The sequence below is a fragment of the Molothrus ater genome, chromosome 10, assembly GCF_012460135.2.
Source record: "Molothrus ater isolate BHLD 08-10-18 breed brown headed cowbird chromosome 10, BPBGC_Mater_1.1, whole genome shotgun sequence".
Lineage (NCBI taxonomy): Eukaryota > Metazoa > Chordata > Aves > Passeriformes > Icteridae > Molothrus > Molothrus ater.
The window spans coordinates 20,071,573-20,095,957 of record NC_050487.2 but is presented as its reverse complement, the minus strand read 5'-3'; the positions used below and the strand labels follow the sequence as shown (position 1 = coordinate 20,095,957).

Below are 24,385 nucleotides of genomic sequence, written 5' to 3'. Positions count from 1 at the left end.
TCCCTGCTATGGGAGCACATGAACCAAGTTCTCAAATCTCTATGGGGTTTCTGCCCACACTTAAGAGATGAATGTTAAAAATACCTGTGTGAAATTTGGCACAGTTCAGGAGAATCTTCACTCTAATCTTTGGAAACACATGGGATAAAGGTGAACTACTAATTTTGCTATAGACAAAATTTTCAACATGAAGATTAGCTGTTTCTGAAAGAAAAGCCAAATGGAGCTGCCATGTAAAATCTTTACATTACTGGGCAATGTAGGATGCACATCAACTCCAAAATCTTGAATTCACTTTTAAAAGCAAAATTTGAAAGCCTGAAACATAAAAGGACTTTTTTTTCCCTGTACAATTTTCTTATCTGTGAGGCAGGAATGACACACTACAAGTTTCTTGTGAAATAAGTCTGCTTCTAAATGTTAGGTGGCTGAAAACCAGAAAAATATTCTTGTTTAATCACAGAGGAGAGCTGTTCTCAGAAACAGCTGTATTTCTATATCTGGATGCTTGTCCTGGTCAATCATTTGGGCCACTTGAATCTGATATTACTCAGGCTGTTTTTATATTTGCTGTTTTTATTGGAGTCCTTTTCTTGTCATATGAATATATTTTTAGAACTTATTTTTCCCAGTCCTTTTTCTACAGATGTAATTTAGAGACCTATAAATCTGTGCAATGACTCAAAACAACAGAATTCACAGGAGATGGAAAAGATGTCATTTTCCTTTTCACAACTGCATATTTGCTTCTGAAAATTGTTTGCTCAAATGCTGCTTTAACACTCAGATTTGTGTTTGCATCATAACATGGTTGGCCATCTCTCTGATTATGTTGAAGTGGATGATGTTTGGCCAAGAAAAGGCTGTAAGTAGTTTGTGAAAGATCATTTATTGTAATCCAGAAAATAAGAGTTCTCCCCACCATTTTTGAAAGTTCAAGTGTTCCCTGCATGCAGTGGATGACCTCCCCTTGTACATATGAATGAATATTTCACTCTTAGAGGCAGATATCTGTTTTATTGTTACATATATCCAGAATGTCCCTTTGGTCACTTTGGGTCCCCTGTCCTAGCTGTGTCACCTCCCAGGCACTTCCAGCTTACTTGGAGCAGGGAAAGCAGAAAAGGCCTTGGCTCTGTGCAAGCTCTGCTCAGTAATAATAATAAAAAAATCTCCATTATCACCCCTGCATTCAGCACAAATCCAAAACACAGCCCCATACCAGCACTGTGAAGAAAATTAATTCTACCCCAGCCAAAACCAGCACAGTTCTGAATCATGAATTCCAGGTTGGAAGACTGAAAATTGTAAGCTGTTGTCTGGACATTTTGTTTTGATGCAGCCAAACTGACTCAACTGGACAAAGCTGAAGCACCTGTCTCTAAGGAATTAAAATATCAAATGCAGTCTAAGTTATAAAATGAAATATATTGGTTTTACTTAGCTTCCAAAGCACATGCAGGGTTTCAGTCCGGTTGTACACGTCCTGTCTGTGCTGGTGTTTGCATCCACAGGACGTTCTTACGAGCTGATATTTCAGACAGGAGATGATTTTACTTCTCTGGGGGTGTGGGTACAGCTCCTACAGCTCACCTGAGCCTCTGAGCAGGTGGAGGGAGCTCCCCCGGCTCAGTTTGGTCCCTCCCCTGCCCAGCTGAGCTGGATCCATCTCTGCCACAGCTGTCCTGCAGAGCCTGGGGGTGGATAAAGTGCTTTTAGACACTTCTGTGAGCTCCAAGCTTCTTCTCTAAGGGCTTAATGTTTGTAGCTACTCTGGAAATGCCTGGTTTCAATTCAGGGTGATATAAATGACTGGAGGACATTCTGCAGCCTCTGGATGTCTTGTGTTCATTCCCTGTGTTTCACAGAAGCCAAGGAAATTTCCACCAAGCCTTGAGAATTTGTTGAGTTCAGACACAATGGGACTGGATTCTGACATAAACCCCTTTCATTGAAAATTTTAAGGCCAAGTTTAAATCACACCATTATAATTTCCTGTGTACATATGTAGCTTATGATTTATTTCTTTTTTTCAGATACATCACAGCTGAGTAATTCTGTTTTGTTTAGTTTATCCTCAGTCTATGTAATTTGTAAATGTATATTTGCATGAATAATTACCTCTGAATAAGCTAAACCAAGCAGGCTGGCAAATACAGATTACTCTTTTTTCTTAGGAAAGTATGAGCAATGTGACTTTATGCTTTGGGGACTAATGCTACTAAATAGCCTTGTAGTTAACTCTTAAAAAGAGGGGATATAAATAATATTAAACACATGCAAGAAAGAATAATTAGGATATAAAATTTTGTCACTAGGGAAGTGACAATCAGCACTGCTTAATGAAAGTTTGAAATAATATTTCTGATAGTATTTTAGGCATCTAATAATCTTATGTCCTTCAATTTTTATGTAACAAAAGACATTGTTCTTAGAGATTCGAAAATAAGTAAATGTCAGTTTAATGTGTCTGAAAATAACAATGTTTCATGTCAAAAACTTGAAAAGCTAGATTTGTATGTATTATGTAAAATAGAGTAAGAAAGTTAGAAAGAAAATAGAAAATATGAAGAAAACCTACCCTAATATGTTGTTTGGATATCTTGCTGGACATCATGAGTTAAGAAGTAATATTTAAATACTAGCTTTGCCTTTTGGGAAACACAAAGGGTATGATTTGGAACAGAGTTGGGGGTTATGAAAACTAAAATAAGAAAAAAGAAAGTGGAAAAAAAAAAAGAGAACTGAGTTGTATCAGTTCAGATTTATTTGGGGCTCTGTAACCATAAAATACAGGAGAGCTCTTTTCTGTAGGCTATAAAAAGGCTTCGATCTTGATTCAGTCTCCCTCGGAGTTGGGAGGAAAAAAGTCTTGCAATAAACTGTAAGAAGCAGGGAAGCAAACAAGTTTAACCTCAGTGTCTTTCCAAAAATGGTCCTGCAACAGCAAAAGGAAGCTGTGGGAGCAGCTGCAGGAGAGCCCTGTGTGATGGGGCTGTGAGAGCTGGACAGGTGGGACCAGGGCAGGCTGAACATGAAATGTGTCTGTGACTGAACTCTGTCTGCAAGGCCAGACTCCATCCAGCTGAGGTCAAGGGACATCTCTTTTTTCTCTTGTTGTAGAATAAATTACAGCTTTAGCTGTCACTGTAATGCAGCATGCAATTTTATGTAATAAAACCTAGACAGAAGAACCCTTTCTGACTGTAAGCTGGCACTGTGAGTCATATTGTATTGAAATGCTCCAGAATTCTATTGTGGGAGCAGGAATACTGAAGCAAAGAAAAGAAAGCCTCTATAAAGTGCTAGGAAGCATGAGGAAAAGAAGTCATGAATCTGTTTGAGGACCAGGGCTTGTAGATAAAACACATAGCAAGACTGAAGTTCCCTGATTTAAATCTTCCCTGACATTGGTGGTCAGAAGCACCTCTTAGTCTTGTAAGAGAGAAAAATAATCTTCAATTAATCCAGATCTATAATTATTTACTTTTCGGCTCAGACAGCCTATGACACTTTTCTTGTCTGGAACCAAGGCAAGAAAACTCTGCCACTTTTCTTGCCTGGAACCAAGTTGAAGGAAAAAGGTTGAAAGGCAACTTTGGATATTAACATTTCTGTAGAAATACAGTAAGGATATAAAAGATAATTATGGGTGGGTATTTCGTCTGTGGTGTGCTCAGCAGGACCCTGGTGGTGGCAATCACAGCTGTGGCTCCCTGATTATTGAAGGAAGCTTTTGGCTGGAATGGGAACAGCTCTGGTCAGAAAGCATAACAGAGTTTACACCACAAAGGATCTGGCACAGCTCCCTTATCTCCCCTTCTCTTTCTTCCTTTTCTCTAATTTTAAAGATCAGCTAGTTTTATATTTGCAGCTTTCTTCACATTTGTTGATGTCCAGCTTTGATCTACAACCAGCTTGAGTTTACTTTTATGCTCTGCTGAATGCTGCCTTCAGCCTCAATTTCAGAGCTGTGCAAATAAATTATAGCGATGTGTTTAATTAAAGTTCGTCTCATGTCCTGATTGCAGACTGTTGCCTTCTCAGATACAATTTGCAAATATATTTTGGAGTTTTATTTTAGGCAGGATGACTAGTTGAAGGTTATTTAATTGTGATTGATTGTGCATGGGATGTTTCTGTTGCCTTTATTTTGTGAACAACCTGAAAATAGTAGCTGAATGTTGAAGGACAAATGAAGGGCATTTGCTTGGATGGAAGGAGGGGATGTAGTGAGTCTGAACAGAAGGTTGATGCTTCTAGAATTACATGTGTGTGTTATGGAGAAATTGCCCTAATTCTAAGGAATGTACAATATTTATTAACATTAAATATTTAGTTTTATTCAATACTTGGAGTTTCTTTAGGGAATCTATTTCTGAAACCTTTTGGTGGGTAGGCAGGAATTGTGAATATGGGAATATGAGCTTGACTGTGTCATTTTCATACCTGCAGCTTCCACAGGCCTGAGATCCTCCATAGTTTTGTAGAATCCATTCATTAATATGGGTCAGGAGCTTGGTATTTGATAAAATAAATATATATAGTTTAATAAAACCATAATTTGAGGTTAGTGAACTATGGCACTACCAACAGGTAGCATGAAGAGGAGAGGACTTTTCACCACAGCCATTCTGTGGTGAAAATTTCATTTCATTTCAGCACAGCCATGCTGCTTTGGGTTTGCTTTCTGCCAAGCTTTTAAGAGCTCAGTTTAAGAGCTGCTTTCTTATCTGCACTGACTGCATCCTTATTTTGGTGGTTAGAAACATCCCTTCCTGGGTGTGCCACCTTTGAGTTTTGTGTTTGGTTTTTTGGGTTTTTTTTCCCACAATGGTGTCTTCCCTGAGTCTTTTTTTGCTGCCTTGTGGGTAAATCTCTGCCTTGTGTGTCTCTCAGGCAGTGAGTTGATACAGATGTATAATGCTGTTATTAAATCCTTCTCCTCAGTCAAGTGGGCTGGTGAGAATGTGATAAAACAAACATATTTCTGTTATTATTTTTAACTTATTTATCTTATTCTTTTTAATTGCCTCAGAATTTGCAAGAAAGCAAGGTTTAAAAATAGTGTCCAGCATCTTCAAGACCCCAGCTGCCACCTGCTTCATATACTTATTCGTATTTTTCCTTTGCAAGACCTATTTTCTTCTGTGTCATCCATGACTGGATGAAGTATACTCTTTTTTTCTGTTTCATTTCGGAGATAAGTAGGAGAAATTAGGATAAAAATCCCTGACTGTCTTGATTGTTGCATTTTCAGAGTATTTGTCTTTTCTGTTTTGGGGGAGATTCTGTTAGAATTTTTAAGATGGAATGTTTACAACTCACTGAGCATCATCTTGGGACTTAGAAAACTAATAAGTTGCCTAACATAAAATAATCACTTTTCCTAAAAATGTTTGTTTTATTACCTACCCCTACTTCATTTCATGCATGGGGGAATACTACTGAACTCCACAATGCACATCACAATTTCTCCTAAATAGTCATATCTTTCAAACAGCATAGCTTGAAATGATTCGAGGAGTAAGTACCTCATTCAGATGGATAAAACAACTCATTCTTTAGCAGTTTCCCAGTTTTAGGGTAAGAGGATTTACTGTGGCATAGCTAAACCAAGTAGACAAGTGCTCTTTTTCGGCACCTGATAAAAGGATGAGTCCTGTTTTGTTTTTGAGCAGAATTATCCTACCACAGGAAAGCAGTTTATCAAATACGAGTAGTTGGGGGTGGGGTGTTTCACTTTTCAAAAAGCTGGTATGTGTAAAATGAGGATTATGTCATGTTGGAAGCATTTCTAAAAACAGAAATGAGAAATAATAGGAAATTTAATCTTTATTCATTTTTGGAGGTATTAGAAATGTTGTGACTAAAACAGGCCTTCATGCATCATAAATGGTCTGTTAGCTTCTGAATAGATTATTAGGAGGGTGGAATGCCTGGATTCAATAGGATTCTTCACCATTATTTTGAGGTTGTATTTATTCAATATTTAATTTTATATTAGAAGTTAGGCTCCCAATTAGTTGAGCCCCAGTCCACTAAATAAAACCAAAACTAACTACTCTGAGCTAGTATTGCTGCACTGTATTGATGAGATTTTATTAATACTGCAGATTATTTTGCTTTTTATTACAAATTTTACTTAAGTGTAAGGGTGCAGAATAGAGGAAGGGGTAAGAATAATTTGCATAACTGTTTTATAATTTAATGTGTACCTATTACTTTCTGGATTGTATTGCCAAAACATTACAACTTTGTTCTAAACTCTTCCAGTGAATTATTGACTGCATTTGGCCAGAGATGAGCCATGTGTAGTTTGACTTAAAAGAAGATTTAATTCACTTTTTCTTTGTCGTTTTAGCTCGAGGTAAAGGTGGTATAAGCTGTGCAGACCTCTGGGTGCTAGGCTATACATGCTATTTCCAGAATATGATAACGTTTGAGCTTTGACATATCTGTATTTCATGTGGAAGATGTGTGATGAAAGCCCATGAACACTCTGTTCAATTACACCCAGCTGCTCCTTCATTATGCAATTTCTTACACGTACTCTCAATGCATGAATGTACTTAATAGCTTTGGCACTGGGTCCAACTTTTAAAATTTGAAGCAAAGCACATGGTTTGCAGCCTGTTTGGGGCAGCAGGGAGTCAACTTCTGTTTTCCACATAATTAAAAAATGAGCTGTGCTTTTGCAGGGCCTTTTTCTGTCTCTGTCTTGCTGGGCACATGTTTCCTGGGAAAGACCAGTGAGCCTCTCTTGAAGATGCAGTTTGCATCCATAAATTAACTAAGAACATGCAAGGGCAGTTGCTAAACACATTAATAATTGTGCAAACATGTAGTTTTGTTGTTTACAGAGCAGTGGGTAGCACCCTGGAGAAGCAGAGAGCCAAAGGGATGTGCAGAGCAGCAGCACATGAATGTAGATGGGCAGGGAGCTCATTTCCACACAGACATCCTGCAGAAGCAAACGATCTTCATGATCTTCATGTTTGGGTATTGATTTTGCCTCAGGAAAAGTCAGTGTGCTTTCTCTCATACAAATAATGACAGCCCTGATTTTTGCTTTGGAGAATAGGTGAGGAAGGCATGGCGTCCAAAGGAATTGGAGAGAGGAATCCCTAGAAATCAACCTAGGTATAGCCTCCCATAACCTCTCAAGCCATAAGACTCCTGAGACACTAATAACCATTGTATCTAATGACATATGTGTCAGTACAAATTAAAATAAAGATAAGAGCTGCAGAAAGAGGTAAAAAAATTATGAACTTGCGCACCCTGGTAAATACTCTTTCCATATCTGAGGTAATTCTTTAAAACTGGAGGCATGAGATTAGGTAAAACATAAAATACCTTTCCCTAGTATGAAATCTTTACTTGATTTTATCCTACTTTTCAAGTATGGGAAAAAATTATATTGGCTAAATAGTTTTCTAGTTTTTTAGATATTAAAAAAACCCCATCTATTTCAGAAGAAACAGTGAAGTGTGAGCTTTCCTGTTCTACATTTCATTACTTGGTGTTAAATCTGATGTTTTCCTAGTCAGAAATGTCTATAACTTTGGCTGGCCTTTCCACATACTTGGTTTGTACAGCACTGATCACATATTGCAGACTTGGAAACTTTTCTGAAGAATTTATAAAGACAGGAATCTTGGCAAAGTTTTTGTATGGTTTCAACTTGAATGTTGAGATGCAAACTCACACAGATACAGTTTTTTTAAGGGTAAATACTTTCCTAAAATACCCATGTTCAGGAATCTACTAAAATTTCACACATCCTACACATCCAGAACAACTGTTGCTAGAATTTAAACAGTTTGTGTAGGGATACCCAAAAGCAGAACTGTTGCCTTTGGCAATGAATCCATACTTAAGTTACAAAACTGAACTGAAAGAGAAAACTTTTCCATCTTGTACTGCTCCTCTTATTTTAATTTTTAAACACTTATGTAATATTCTTGTGTCTTTTTGTACTTGTGTTTTATGTGAGCACTGGGTACAGATTTAGAGGTTCCAGAATGTCCTCAATGATGTCCTGAGCGGTTCATAACTTTCTAAAATAGTAATGTACAAGACTGATTATCCTCTTACTTTGTTTTCACCAGAATTTATTGCTACAAATGTATGAGAAAAATGCCCTTGGTTATTCTTAAATTTTATATTTTAAAAAAATACTTGAAAACTCATCTTGAAATATTTTTCCATTACTGCCAGTGCTTGACATTTAAAAATAACTTAGAACTTGTTCTATATTTTCTTGCAGAGTCCCAACGGAAGAGCTGAAAATCTTCCATGTTCTAAACACTTTTAGACCGAAGTGACTCTAAATAATTTAAAAAATATGTATTAATAGAAAAGTATACACATCACAGCATAGTCTGTTATCACTGTAGTTATCTGAGTATAATGCTTGGATAACTGATGGATTAAAATAAAATACTTCAGTAGTTAGGTAAGATTGCTCAGGAGTCACAAAATAAAACTGTGTATTGGTGGAGCTTGTGCTACCTGTGTATTTTCAGAAGTGACCAGTAAAATCACTCATTCTGTGAAATACTTTTCAAGACTCTAATTATTTTAAAGAAAATAAACAGAACTGAATTAGTATCCTTTACACAGTTTTAAATAAATTCCTGTAGCTAATGAGGGGAATGTCTTACCAGAATCAGCATCTCTTATAACCACTGGGAAAAAAGAGGGGGTGTAGTTTATCATAGGTTATGAATTGTGAATTAAAACCACAAAAAAATTATCTGTCAGATTGAACTTTCAAGATCTTTGCTATTACAGACATTGCTGATTGGAAGTTGGGGTAAGGCAATTGCAGGACTCAGATGCTTGCTTGTGCAAACAACTTTGTTTCCATGCAAGGAGCACTCTCAGTGATGCGTGGCTGTAACTGTAGCCTGACTTTTGTCCCCTCTTTGCAGGCAGAGCTTGTTGATGTCCAGTATGGGACCATGGAAGACCTGATCCGGATTCAAGCCATCACAAACGTGACCAAAAAAATTGCACTTTTGAAGCTCGGACAATCTCCTTTGCTTTATAAGGTTAGTTACCCTTCAGCTGAATTATTTATTTGGTGGTCTGGTGGGGGTTTTTTTGCCTTTTTTTTTTCTTTTTTTTTCCGGTTCAAAATACAAAAACAAAGAGTTTCCCATTTTTCCCAATAAGTCAGGACTTATTGACATTCACATTCTTCCTCAATACTCACCCATGTCACTCTGAAGTGCCTTTTATGTGTTAAGAGTTGTTTATTTTTCTGTATATTTTGCAGTGCCCCAGTACTCAGCTGTATTTTCTCTGAGTGTACTAGAAGCCTTTTGACAAACAAAGAAATCACTGAAAGAACTAATAAAGCAGGAGGGATTGTGTCTGGAGACAGTGTACATGGGTGCATGTGTATCCATCCTCTCCAACCCCAGCTCTGGCAGAGAGCACAGAGCAGGAGCTCATTAATCCACTTTTGCACTAAACATAATAAACCACTCAACATATAAACCACATTTAAACTCTAAACATCCAGTAACTGTCTTCTGTTGCAAATATCTTATAAACAAAATTGCTGGTTTGACTTTCAGAAAATACAGAAAGTATAGTAGCTCAGTAAATGCTTAAACAATTCATTCCCAATTCACAAAAGCAATTATAAAAGAGCAGTGACTCCAGATCTTGCAGTTAAGTAAATCGGGACCTGCTCTGTTGGCCATAGAAAGCACAGCCAGGACTTCATAGAGATTCAAAAAATAACCACTTAATTTTTTTTTTCTACAGGAATAAGATTTGTCTCAATAAAAATGCCATTTTCAACTGAGTAGCTTTAGCTGTTTATTTAAATTATTTAGATGCAATTTAATTGCGCCTGCAAAAGGTCATTTGTCATTGCTGGGACTCGGTTGTTGCCCATCATTTCCAGCAATAGATCTGATCCTGCATCTCACTGCTGACAAAGCCAATGAAACAGCAATCAGGGCTCATAAAGCAGGGATTTGATAAAGATGTAAAGTTTGCTGTAGCAGCACTGTCTCTGAGATGGACTTTTTACCAATTTGCGGTCCTGTGAACACTCGCTGTGTCTGAATTACCAAGCAGCCTGAAGGAGAAGAGAAAACCAGAAGGTGCTGAGGACAAGGCACATCTCAGGAGTTTTTGTGTGGGTTGGCTGTAGCCTGGTCCCAAATATGGGCTGTTAAATGGCTGAGGTGCATCAGCTACATTTCTGGAGCTCCAAAAGTATCAGTTTTGCACATTCAGAGTCTGTTACACAGCACAAAGCAAAGTGTGGTGTGATCAGGAGACTGACTCAAATGTGTGCTCAGGGTCTGAGGTGAAATTACAACCACCCAAACCTACTTTCCATGTTCTCCTCACAGAGGGTTTGCCATTTTTCTTGAGCCTGTAAACTACCCCTTTCTAGAATATAATTTGTGTCTCTTTGGCCGTGGAATAATTGTGAGCTTTACTTTGCTCGTAACTATCAGTAAAGGTGTAGAAAGATTATCAGAAGTAGATTCTCCTTTTCTAAGGAATATTTGATGTGAAATATTGCCTTAAGCTGCAAGTCCTGCTGGTTTAAATGAGCCCAGTATCTCTCTGCTGAATCCACTCTTTGTATCTTTTTCTCTCCCCTAATGTTTATGTTTCTGTACTTACTGAGTCTCAAATTTCTGTTTCAGCTGATACTTCCCTCTCCCTATATTTTCCTTATCTCTGCCTTCCATGTGCTTGGTTTTACATCACATTAAAACAGAGCACTAGTTCATAAGAGAGCTGTGGCTATATAAACATATATACTTAGTGGGTTTCTTTCCACTTTTTGTATTTAACTTGTATTTTTCATGTTAATTTCCTTTAATTTTTTCATTATTATTACTTTATATTATGCAAGTATCTCACTCTGGAGTTGAGTCTTATTATTATAGACCCTGCACTGAGGTTCCATCTTCATAACAGTTTCTAATTATGTCTCTATTTTTCAGCTGTATCTCCCTTGCACATTTATGCTTTTTGTCTTTCTCTCTTTACTGCTGTTTTTCATGTGTTCTTTTTTCCTATTTTCCCCTTTCGCATATTTAATTTGCTTTTTAAAAAATGTTTGATTGTTCTTTTTCTCTCTGCTGAGTCCTTTGGAAAAAAACCTGAAAGAAATAATAAACTACTGCTGGCAGAAAAAAAATCACCATGAAAACTGAACAACATTTCTTTTGTTTTTACATCATATTAAGAGAAAAGATGTGCTGGTAAAAAAGAGCTTCATGTTCAAGGGGCTAATTTACAGAACTAAGTCCAAGTGATGGAAATTTGAATATTTGGAAATATACTTATATAAATGACAGTATTTTTGCCGTGTAGATTTAGTTTCTAGGGATTGGATAAGGTACAAAATTGGGGGAGGATTAAGGTTGAAAATAATTTGGAGCTTGTACTTTCAGTCTTTCAGGCTGTGCCCATCTCTCATATCTTTAGACACTGAAAACAACAGAGTTCAGAGCTTGGAATAATTTGAAATTGGAATGTACAAGGAATTTGGAGTAGGCAGAAAAACCTGAAGTTAATGTGCTGTTAAAATATGCAGTTTAGTCTTAAACATGAGTAATTCTGATTAAATTCTGTAAGGTTCATAAATTTAAGCTGCTTTGTGAGAACAAGATTTGCAGAAATCTGACCTGGAGTAATTTTTGCAATTGGATATAATTTTCAGATTTCACCGGGAGTGTTGTGTTTCTGTTCCACTGGATCAGAAGGTGGTTTCTGGTCAGGATGACAGGGGCAGCAGCCCTGGCAGTGGCACCTGTCCAGAGCCACAGAGACACATCCTGATCCCTTAAGCTGGACCTTTTCAAACAAAGAATGTGTTACCTCAGCCACATCATAAATTAACAGCTATAAAGAGAAAGAACCTGGGCCCTACCTTTACAGCAGGGTATCAACAAGAGCAGTGACTCTGGGGAGGGAAAAAACCCAAAACAAAATAAAAAACTAGGAGTTTACATTGCTATGTTAAAAAAAAAAAAAGATTAAAATGTGTTATCTATTTTATATATATAAAAATATCAGAGTGGAGCAGGGGTTTGAGAAGGGGTTTTCACCATTTGCAGCTGATCTTGCTCACTAAGATCAGTTAGTGAGCAAGACTATTATAGATTAATATAAAAAGTGAGGGAAAAGGAATGGTAGAAATGCTTCAAGGAGCAGGCAAGAGTATTGCAAAGGCAAAATCCTTTTCAAATGCAGCTGGAAAGTTCAGGAATTTACTACACCCAGCACCTGGAGTGGCAATTTCCTATAGCAAGTCAGAGTGAGGCAGGGGGCTGAGCTGGGGAGCACTCACGTGACAGGGAACTTGGCATAACCAAGTCTTTTTGGTCTCATTAGCCACAATAACTCAGAGTGCTGGAAAACTGACAGAAGGAAAAAATTCAAACTGTTCCAACAGCTCCTGAAGGGATCTCCTGTGACTAGTCTGAGACAATTGTAAGATCTGGATTGCTGCTGAACAAAGAGGGGGCTGGATTAAGGAAGAAGAAAAGTTTTCTTAAGCAGGGAGCTGAAATGAGACAAATGTAGAAGAGAAGTGATGCACAACCTCTGGAGGGAATTGCCATGAAAAGAACACATTGTCTCATACCTTGAGATGGAAGGTGGCTGTCTCCTGGTGTCCTGGCTAGAAGGAAAATTTGTGTTTTGGTGGAACTCTGGTTACTGGGGTCACTGGTGAGGTTGAGTAGCCAGTCACAGGAGGTCAGAGCAGCCTCCTGATGTCCTTGCTCCAGGAGGGTCTATAAATGTGGCTGCTGAAAGATGGTGAAGTTTATTACCTGTGATTAGGCAAATCACTCCTGTGGTGTAGAGCACCTTCTGGAGAAAGAACACCTTGAGCTGCCCACGGTGTTTGTAGATAACTTATCCAAATAGTGAAAAATATGTGATGGGAGAGAGATTGGTAAAAGCAGCTTGGTAGCACCCAGCTCCTGTGCCCCAGAGCCCATCTGAGTGTGTGCCACTGCTCCGAGCGTGCTGAGGAAACCAGAGGAGGCTTTTTCAGGGACAACTGCACAATGGTTTCAATATCCAGCCTCTGGAAATGTCATTACCAGATTCAATTTTTGAAAAATGTTGTGTGTCTTGATCATGATTTAGTCTTTAGGGGTTGCAATTCGTGAAAAAGCCATAATTTTTGTCTTAAATTAACTTTTAATAGAGTAACAAAAGCCCTGAAGGCCAAACCACTTCATCTTTAAAATGTTCACATATTAGCATTTTTTCCACATCCATTATATGAAGATGTTGTTCTACTGTGTAAATATCTGTATTTATTTTAATAATTTAGTGCCTTCATAAATATTCATAAAATTGCTTTTTAACTGTCATAAAGTTTAGGAATGTAGAGACTTGGATGTTTATGCAGAGGTTATTGGCAGGACCTTATAGATAAGGGTTTGCTAAATAGAAAATATTAAAGATTCCTAGAATAAAGGTAATTTGCAAAAGGGCTTCAGTTTAACAACTGTGTTAATTTTAAATAAGTTTACTTTAGAAAAAGTAATTTCACTTTTCTACAATGTCTACATTGTTTATTTCGTTGTTCCCTCTGGTACTTTTTATGGCTAGCACATACAATGGTGAAGATGATAGCTTGCATTGTAAATCTCCATTTAACGAGGATCCTCCCATTCCTTCCATCCCTTCCTCCCTCCCTAGAGAGAAACAAATATATGTGTGTATGTTTATATACATATATACAGTGTGTGCATATAAATATACAAATAAAAACTATAGTAAAACCCCAAACATTTTAAAGGGAACATAAACACTTGATATGCATTTCATTATTAAGGACACTGGGGCTTTGGTTGGGGTTTTTTGTGATCTTTTTTGGATGGTAGAATTTTTTCCAAGGCTCCTAAAGTCTTTATATACACACATTTCCCCATATGAGTGCCATGGGACTTTTAATGATATTATATCCCTTCCTAAAGCCCTTCTCAAAAAGTCAAGCCACAGATATAGGCAGTATAAATAAAAATCATAGACACATGTAAAACTGTACCTGGGGATCTGGATCTGAAGGGATTATCTAGTAACATCCACTGGATGTTATAGCATCGTGTTTTTCAGGTTTTCTCTAATTCACCACCCTCTTAAAATCTCAACTCCCAAAATCCTGAGTTTCTTTTGATAGTCCAAAGTGAATTCAGGTTGATTCATTCAAATTGTTGGTGCAGAGTTTGCTAAGTAGCCAGTTTATGTTTGTACAGGGTATGCTAGTTCTTATTTTGTCTTGAAGGAAGCACTAGTGGCTTTGTGATCCTTTTTCCTTAGCCCTTGTCTCCCCTGAATTTATCAGAGATTCTCTCCTTTGAGTTAGTTGCTTTTATTCTTTATCCTTTTTCTCTTCCCCCAAGGACTAGATTTAGTGTACTCATGTTCTTAACCTTCCCCTTCCTCAAACAGCCTCTTTAATCTGTGAGGTATCACACAGTCTAAGGAATGGACCCTTTGCATTTCTTCTCTACTTCCTGTGTAAGCAAATTCTACCTAGGCCTTCAAAAAACGTTTAAAAAAATATTATTATTATTACCCAAAAGGTGTTCATGTAATTGAGGTTTCGCACTCATCAGTCCTGTGTTTTGAACGATTATTTCTGAATCTCTTTCTGATTTTTGATTCATGGAATCCTGCAGAAGCTATTTTGCTCTTTAGTGAATACTGAAAAATTTTGTTTGTTTCAAAGAAAGACCATTGGCCTTCCTTCATCAGAAAGTGAGACATTTAAGACATCAGCAGACACCGTTCTCAGTTATATTCCTCTTGCTCTGACTGATGGCAGTGCTTTCATGTTCCTTTTGAACAGAAGGAACAAACCATAATAATTAGAGAAGCCTGGAGACACCCTGCCCCCATATCATAAATCTGATTTGGGTTGGGTGGACTAAGAAATGCACCCCAGCCCACTGAGGAAATGTACCAGAGTTAAAAAACCAAATTTCTCTGCACAGGTTTATGACCTAATGCTTCATCCTGAAGCCATATTTTAATTCTTTGTTGGTAAACTTAGTTTAAACATAGCTGGGTGCAAAAAGATGGAAAGTACCAATTGTGATACATTTTCCCCTCAGTGTGAGGTACTAGGGGAAAGAAAATCAAGAAGTCCCACTGACTTGAGAAATCTACAGCTGGTGACTAAAAAAACAGTCAAATAGGAAGTCCCAAACAGTGTTTTTGTATTTCTGATTGGAACCAAGTCACAGTGAGCTCCTGTGTTCAGTTCCTAGAGGGCTGTTAGTTTCCACAATAATTTTTAGCTGAGCATGTCAATTTTCCTCCAACTTCATCCAGCATTTGAAGGATGATGTACTGTGACCTGTGCCACCTAAAAGTGAAACAGAGCCAGTGCAGTTATAAATCCAATCTGTATCTGTCCACATGAGTATGAAATAGTTGACAAAAATTTGCTCTCTTATCCCCTTAGTCAAGTGCACTGCAGTAAATTAAAGAGGGAATTCTCACTCCACTTTTTACAGTAGAAATGGGAAAAAGTAATTTGCCCTTGTAAGCAGTAAGAAGAATATAAGGGGTGGGGTAGGAGAAAAGCAATTGATATCTGGAAGGAAGCATAATTACAGCACAACTTGTCAATATTCTCGAGTAATTAACATTTTGTTTGCATCAGTAAAAGGACTTCTGGTTATTAATCATTTCCTTTTCGCTTACAAACCCCTGGATTTGATTGCATGGAAGGAGAGGTGTGCTATTAGCAGAGTAAACAAGGGGAAATGTAAGCTAGTGACCAATAGTAGGTATTGATTATTCTGCATTTCTGATGCCACACAATTTTCCCTGAATGTTTTGAGAAGGCACTGCTGGTTTGCAGATTTGTGTTCCCAGCTGTAGTTCCTATTCTCTCTTTCTCTTCTGTGTCAGTACAGAAATTTTTGAAGTCCTGCTGGTGAATCAAACACTGAATTCTTCCTGATTTGACTCTGTGCATAGTCCTGTTCTCTTTAGTAACCCTAACCACTTAAATTTCTCTTGGGGAAGTGATTCTAAATATTCATATACTCAATTGGCTGTTTAATTGCACATTTGCTGCATGTATTGAATGTATCCTTTGAAAAATTAGTCCAGCTCCCATAATGGATTGCTCTTTCCTGAGGGGAAAGTGTTATAGGAGATCTCCTCCTTTTAGTGCAATAAAATTGAGTGAGACACTAAGTGGCTTCCATTCAAACATGGACATTGGCTGACTCATAAAGAATTCATTGTGGGGTCTTGTGAAGCCCTTGTCTGATTTTAGAGGTGTGAAACTCAAGCATAATTTTCTATTTTATCAAGCCCTTAAAAAGTGAGTAGTAAATGCAATCATCCAATTTACTGTGTGAGTGCTGTGTCCTGATAAATGGTGCAAAGTCAAGTGAAATGGATTTGCTGTGAGGCAACTGTTCAGAAGCAGAGCTGAGCAAAGATATCCATTGCCTCACCCTGGATCCACACATGATCAGCTGCTTGTGTGCAGGGCAGTGGGAAACACAACTTTGTCTTTCCTTCAGACAATCCAAACCTTTTCCATTTGCTCTTCCTGCAGAGCACTTGGTCATACTTCTGCTTGTGGTCTTGGCCCTTCTTTTGTTGCTTGCGTAGGGAATTATTTTTCCTACCCAAGCTGAGAACTGAGCTGCTCTTTTGCATTAGTTGAGCTTGGATTTCACAAAAGGGCCATTGACAGACAAATTATCTAAGTCTTTTCCCAGCTCATGTGTTTGTTTTCCAGCACATTTTAACAACAGCTGAGAAAGGAGGGAAATAAAATTGAAGGAGCTTTGAGGAGGGATGAGGGGTGAATGGATAAAATCTCATCCTGCCAGAACAGATCTACCTGACTTAGGGCTCTTTCAAAGTGTCAGCCACTGGACTGGGTGAAGCAATGCCAGAAATCTTCAGAACTTCCCCCTCTAACAGCTCAGAGAGACAGAGACCAGCATGGTGCATCCTGCTTATATCTGATATTTTCTGGAATAGTGATCAGAGGAAAAGGTCATCTTTTTCAGGCAACAAGTGTTATATAAGTACTGCCCTCATTCTGTAGTGGGTTTCACTTGTACGGCATGTTCTATAGTAGCTGCTGGCTTCTTATTTTATTAAGGAGAAGTTATGATTCTTCTCTGACATTTTATGCTCTTTTAAGTCTTTTCTCCTCATTTCAGAATGTTTCATAGTAATCAGTTTATTTACATATCTGTGAACTGAGAAACTGGGTTGAAAGGTATCAAAAGTCACTATTCTTGAATAAAGTATTTATGTAAAACATGATTTAGGAGATTCTAGAAGTAAACAGTTCTATTCCTAGAATCAGTATTTCATTTGATAAACCAGGATGTCACAGATTACTCAACTGAAGAATGATTTTCATGCCTTGTGGCTCTTAAGGATATCCAGACCTTGATTTGATTTTTGCATTGGTTCTGTGCTTTAGAGACTCAACTCTGAGAGCTGGTTCACAAAATCAACACTTGTGATTTCTGCATGAAAATGTGAATTCTGCCTGTTCAAATACAATTTGTTGCATGATCACATGTTTCTGCTTTGAGTAGAAACATGGACATGCTGAATGCTGAGATCCAATCTTTTCATTGGCATCCATGGAACCAGGGATATATATTTATATTGTACATTCTATAATAACCAGCCTATGGAAAATTTTTATTCTGTTCTCTGGGATTACTTGAATTGTTCCTTTCAGATTGTCTGTAGCTGGATTTTGTGGAGCATAGATGGTTAAAATATATAACTGCATGTCTCCCTGGAGAGGGAAGAGGTGGCTTTTAGCATTATATTTTTTAATTTTCTCTTTGACTGCATAATGCCATGGAACGCCAAAGCCAAAATTTCACTCTTAGCCATTTGGGCCTCTTGATGCCTGTGCATGAATTTGAAAAGAAAAACACCAAGTCCATCATTACAAATGTAATTGGCACCTTCTTTGCAAGTACAGCAATAACCACTTGGAATATTTTGTTTCGATTGCCAAAACATTAAACTAACCTTCTGTGCAGAAGGCAATTCTACCACAGTGAACATATTTTCACTTAACAGGAGAAGATTGTGCATTTTAATATGAGAACTCAGGCATTTTAATTTCCTCCTTAGGTCTCAGTGAATAATTCACAAACAACATGTGGAACAAAGTTGGACTTATGTTGTTTTCTCTTGATCTAGGCCTAACAAAATGGCAGCTTCCCTTATATGTTATGCTGCTACATTCTCATGTTTTAGAGTGAGATTGGTTTTTGTATTTGGCTTCTGGGGTTTTTCTTGGTGCTTTTTTGTTTATTTTTAGTATTGAACATACTCTTCTGAGAGCAATTCTCCATATTTGGAGTTGTGCTCATTCAAGGTAATTGATCATTCTGTTGGAGATTTTTTTGGTTTTTTGTGTTTTGATTGTTGGTTTTTTTTTTTTTTAAGTTTTGATTGGGATGCTTTTTGATATATAGAGTCAATCAGGGTTGTTGCAAATAAAAAGATTCTTGAACTTCCTTATGGTCATTGGGAAAGAAAACAAAAATCAGATGATCACAGTCACTGGAACCTCAAGGAGAAAAAGTTCGGGGCCACTTTCCTCGATTGACTTAAGGTGCAATTTTTCATTGCTTGTTTCAAATAACTAGTGCAATTTTTCATTATTTGTTTAAAATTTCACATCACTTGTACACTTCAGATTTCTCCAAAAATCAGTCTCTTCATCAGATAAAACACCTTTAACCAACAAACCCAAACTCTCACAAAGCTGCCCAGGAAAGCCTTGTAATTGTGAATAACCACAGAATGTGCATGGGCTGAGATCTGTCAGGGCAGCTCAGTTATGTGGAGATACAGGTAATATTTTAGATGGAGGACAGAGTGTTTGCATTTGGTGAAGGCTGGAGGAGGGCCTGCACTGACAGCTGAACCTGTTATTTACGTTTTCCCACCGTCAGTTATTATGCAGACACGAGAATTCTTAGCACACAGCCTCAGAGGTGACCTTGAGGTGACCTGAGAGACCTCCCTTGCAATAAGATGGAAGCATATATTTCACTTCTGAGTCAATCTTGGTTTTCCCTGGAGTGGGAATTGACTATATTGCCTCTTATATCAGTATTCAGTTATATGTGATGGGTTTATGCTATAAAATGTCCACTGGGGAACTGACCTGACAACTCATTTCAGTCAGGCTTTCACTGTAATCTCAGAGGAAAAATGATAACATTTAATCCACTTAACCACCTGGGCATGTCCCATTCCTGTTTCTCATATTAGAGAGTATAAGGAAAAAAGGTAAGGCAAAATCTGCTAGTTCAGGCCGTTCTTGGATTACAGGATGAGGAAATCTTTATGAAACATTAGAGTTTAATTAGTCTGGAGCATCTGTGTAGAAATTACTGTCCCTTACCATGGTAAGGTGCTGCAATGTTCCTTAAAAAGGAGACACAAGGAAGGCATTTGGAATGCATTAGGAGAGCTGGGATCTGGCCTCCTCTTCCTGCCTAAGATCAGTACCATTCCAAGCAGAATTTATTGTTTTTCTTGGTTTGAAATGCCTGAGAGAAGTCCAAGTATATTACTTGCACAGTGCTTCAGACCTGACGTTAGTGGAAGCATCTTCAAAAGATGATGTTTGCTCTGTTCAGCAAAGTGGGGCTAAAAATTAAATACTCATTGCAGAGTATTTAATTTAAATTTCATTCCTTTTCAGTGTAATGTTATTCTTTAAAAAGTAGCCAATTAGGAAAGGTTAAGATATTACTATTAAAAAAAGTATGTGAAACTGTCATACACAGAAATCTATTTTGCTGTGGCATTTGTACATACAATAGAATGTTTGCAAATGCCTTTTGTTTCCATATATTCTTTTTAAAAAAAACTTGAACTCTTTGGAAGTCCAAAATGAATCTTTAAAAAAGTGTAATATTTTAATGAGTTATTAATTTAAAGGATCATTTACTCATTTTTATTATTTGCAAGTGTACCTGACTGGATGAACTTTGATGTGTGCACTGTACAGATTCACTGAAAGTTGCAAGGACAAAATCTGACATTGTCACTCAATGTGCTTTATTTTCTTTGAAGGTGAAGTCATTTCAAGGCATACAGAAAATTCAGAAGATAAGATTTGCTTCTGACCTGCCAACAGTGCAGAATTGTTCAACACTTGGTGATACCAGTGGTCACAGGGGAAGAGTAGCTTAAATTACCTATTTTCCCCTTTTTCTGTTCACTAGAAAACAGAATAAAACTACAAGTATGTTATTTGATTTCAAGAAAACCTAAGTTTTCCCTAAGTTTTCATATCCAAATTAGCTTGAAAATACAACAGATCTTCGTTCTCAGTAAAGAGATCAGCTTGATGCGGTGAGGTTTCCAGAAGGATATGGAAAAACACCACTTTATGGTAAAGCACATTAAAACTCCCTTTATTTAATATAAAAACCATACTTAAGTGTGTTGCACAGTAGATTTTACAGAACAATTCCCCTTCAGCAAAAGTAGCCATGGGCGGTGTTTGATCAGGTAAAATCTCACATGACAATAAGGTCACGGCCATCACATGGCACCTGTGTTGTTGAGATCCTGTCACCATGAACTGTCCTGGTGAAGTGCACACAAGTCTCTCATCCAGATCAGCTGCTTAGTCTTCTGTCAAGAAGTTCTTATTGACCAGAAAAATCTCTGCTCCTTTCTTTCACTGTGAGGACATCATGTAAGAAATGCCCTCTTGTCAGCCTGATATCCTTCCTTGGCACAGCTCGTGCTTAAGGGAAGAGGATGGGTTGCAGAGCAAGTAGGAAATAATATTTTTTCCCCCTGGTATTCCTAGAAATTGCAATCATAGGTGTCTTGACTCTGTGAAGTGGAGGATATGTCTGGAGCAATTTAATTATAATCATGACTGTTCTGTGAAATGGGATATTTCAGTTCTGAGTCTGTTTATCTCTGCAATAGCTTTTGGTGATGAGGTCCTCTATGTGGATACTTAAACATTTCTTGATATAGAATTGGACATTGGAAAGCAGGTATATAAAACTCTGCTAATGCTTTACCGTTTATTATGAGAGGAAAAAAAGGAAGATCTACAAAATATTCCATCTTCAATCTAAATCTGAACAGCCCAGAGTAACTGATGTAATTCTGAAGATACCACCTGCATGCTAAACATTTGTCTTCACCCTTTAAGGGTATTAGAAAGAGATTTTTTTGTTCTTGGTCTCAAGATTAATAGACAGTGTGATGAATTCTTAACAAATCTGTGCTCCTTAAAAAACACCCAAACAAATTTTAAGCTTTTATTCTATTCCTGAATTAAGCTAGTTGGTGTCTCATGGTCAAGGTATGTTACATGATGATTTGTTTAGCCTCTGAAAATGTTTGTAAATGATGGGGAAAAAAGATGTCTTTAACATTACAATAATCCTGTTCTCTAATTAAACTTGAAGAGGAAAAAAAGCCAAACCCAACAGAAAACATTACCCCTCTAAAGAGTGTTTTCTAGAAAATTTCTCTTACTTTGTTGCTGAAAAGATCTTAAATGGTAAGCCTGGAACTTAACATCAGTGACTGTGAGATGAAATTAATATTACCATTTCCAAGACAGCCTTCAAAGTGTTGTTTTCTAATAATCAAAGATTATCATACTGGGAGCAAAGAGTTGTTCAGGGTTTTACTGTCAGAGCTGCCTCTTTAACTCAGTATCTTTGTGGAATGTCGTGTGAACAGATCATTCTCCTCAGAAATCTTGTATGAAAGGACAGTTTAGTAGATGCTGGCAAAAACTCAAAAAGGTAAATTTGATTTTAAAACCTCTGTCATCCTGCTCTAATATAAAAGAGCAGGATGCTCTAAGTATCTTAACTGTGCAGGCCCTTGTTGGAAAGATGAGAACTAATTAATTTCTCTGTTTGTTTAAATTGTGTCTACCTCTACAATTAATTGTCTTTGTGTACTTTGTCTATTTTAGGATTAACCTTTAGTATTTCCTATCAAAAAGAATCATAACAATTATGTGTATATTATTTTTCTATCCCTGAGAGAATCACAGAATAATTTAGGTGGGAAAAGACCTTTAAGATCCTCAGGTTCCCTCCCCAAACCCACCACTAAACCATGTCCCCACATCCACACATCTTTTAAATCCCTCCAGGGATGGTGACTCCACCACTTCTGGGCAGCCTTTCCCAATGCTTGATAACCCTTTTAGTGAATAATTTTTCCTAATATCCAATTGAAATTTCCCTGGTGCAATTTGAGGCACTTTCCTCTCATCTAGTCACTTGTTATTTGAGAGAGGAGACCAACAAATAAAGGTCAGAAAGCCTGACTTTGAGTTTCTTACCAATTAAGGTTATTGACATTGAGGGTGCTACTTTGGTGTGAAGCTGATGCAGTTAAATGCAGGCTTAGGCACGAGGATTTCAGTAACTACCAATTTTCTAAACAGAATGGATAGAGATGCATTTTCCATTAAAAAGTGATGCAGAAGTAAGCTTGCCCTGTAACCCTGAACTGGCTTCATTTTCACCTTTTTAGTTAGAAGCAATAGTAAGTACAAAATTAGTCACCACTTTCAGTCGACAAAGAGAAGAAATTAATGGCTGAGAACAGAAATTTCTGTTTGTGGAGTTTTTTTTTTTCACTCTGTCTCTTTTGCAAACTTATTGCAAGAGAAAATGCTTGTTCTGAACTTGGAAATATTCCTTGATTTTCTGTAGATTTCTGTCCTGGGCTAAACATCAGGGCCTGTGATTGTGGTCTTCATTTTGGTGTCAGACCATTAATTGATTACTTTGACCATACATTCATTCCTGTAGTGTAACTTGGTGTTGAGATGGAGCATTTATTTGGGTTTTTAGGTTGGAGGCTTTTGGTTTGGCATTTGTTTGATTTTTTGTTGGCTCTCAGTTAGTTTTTCTTCTTTTCCCCCAGAGTGAAGTTGTATATTCTTTAAAGACTTTTTCTGCAAGTTCTGTCTTAGGAGTTACAGTGCTGTAACAGATGTTGATTGATCATGAGTTTTATTGTATTTCTTTTTCATTCATCTTATAACTGCAGTATTCTGTTTGTCATTTAGAAAGTTTAGTGGAGTTCTAGGAGCTGTAAGTGGTGCTAAATCTTTTCTGTGGGCCCATTGGAGGGAACAGTGTTTTTAATGTACAAGGTTTCAAAAGATATTTTCTTTTGGTCTTTCCTTACCTTCCTGAAAAAATTGTCAGAGAAAGACAGAAATAATGTTCTGTCAATGACCTAGTTGAGAAGAGTGACAGAGCAAGGGTTTTACTACCACATCTTTCTTAACCACCCTTGTATGACCTTGTTTTATTATTGGGGTCTTCCTTTCCTAATCACTGCATGGAAAAAAATCTTAGTGACAGCAAGTTAGACCTATTTCTCACATTTTATATTTTTCAATTTATTTTTTAAGACAGGGGAAGGACATAATTTTGGATTGATGTTTTGGAACTAATTGTAGACTGGTGTTACTGAAGAGGAGCTGGGGGCTGTTGGTTTGGCTTTTTTTTTTTTTCCCACCTCACTGCTGGTGAATGAATGACTTTGTAGTGCTTTGTGGCTGCCAAACTAATCCAGCTGCCTTCCCTGTTCTCATCAAGTGCTTCAACCTTGGACCTCCTTCATGTAGCTCTTTCTACTATTTCATTTTGGTGAAATGGGCTATTTAGTAGGTCACAGGAGGAGGCAGAGCTCTGTTTTACTGATGTGCTGACTGGAAAGCAGTGAAAAAGAAAGGACCTAGGAAGACACAAAAGCTGCACATGTTGGCTTTTTCAGCTCTTGTATCTTTTGTGTAGATTGCCCGCAGTTGTGCTGTACCAGGGTTATATATTAAGTGGTGCTTCAGTTTATTACATATTCCACTTTAAACCTTGATGTTCAGTAGGAAAGATGCATTCATGATATGTCCTGTGTAGCACAGTTCATGAATAAGTTCTTGTGGAAAAAAAAATTCTAGTTTCTGAAATGTCAGTGAGGAAACAAAATCAAGACTAGCCTAATTTTTAATTTTGGACTTTCTAGGGGAGCTTAAGAGTAGAAATCACTTCTATAATTTATAAAGAACTTTTATTACTAAGGTTTGTAATAACTTCTTTAATATTTATAGTTCTTGAAATGACTTTATGCACTGGGGCACATTCTTTACGATCATTTCTTTTATCACTCCTAGTTTGTGACTGTTGTTCTAATAAGGAAGATAAATAAGTTCATTCTGAGTATTGATTTACTTAAAGGCATGCTAACCAAGTAGTTAAACACTGCTCTTTTCCATAAATGAAGCTAAAATATTCATTAACCAATTAATAATATTCAGTTTTCTTAGTTGATATAT

General features: G+C 37.3%; 1 protein-coding gene across 1 annotated transcript in view; it reads left to right on the top strand.

Moving 5' to 3' along the window:
* NAALADL2 (N-acetylated alpha-linked acidic dipeptidase like 2) overlaps positions 1-24,385 on the top strand; it is a 214,795-nt gene that overhangs the window by 51,368 nt on the left and 139,042 nt on the right. Inside the window, exon 4 of the mRNA XM_054515927.1 lies at positions 8,940-9,059. Within this exon, the coding sequence (XP_054371902.1) occupies positions 8,940-9,059 (120 nt within the window). The remainder of the gene's footprint in view (positions 1-8,939; positions 9,060-24,385) is intronic.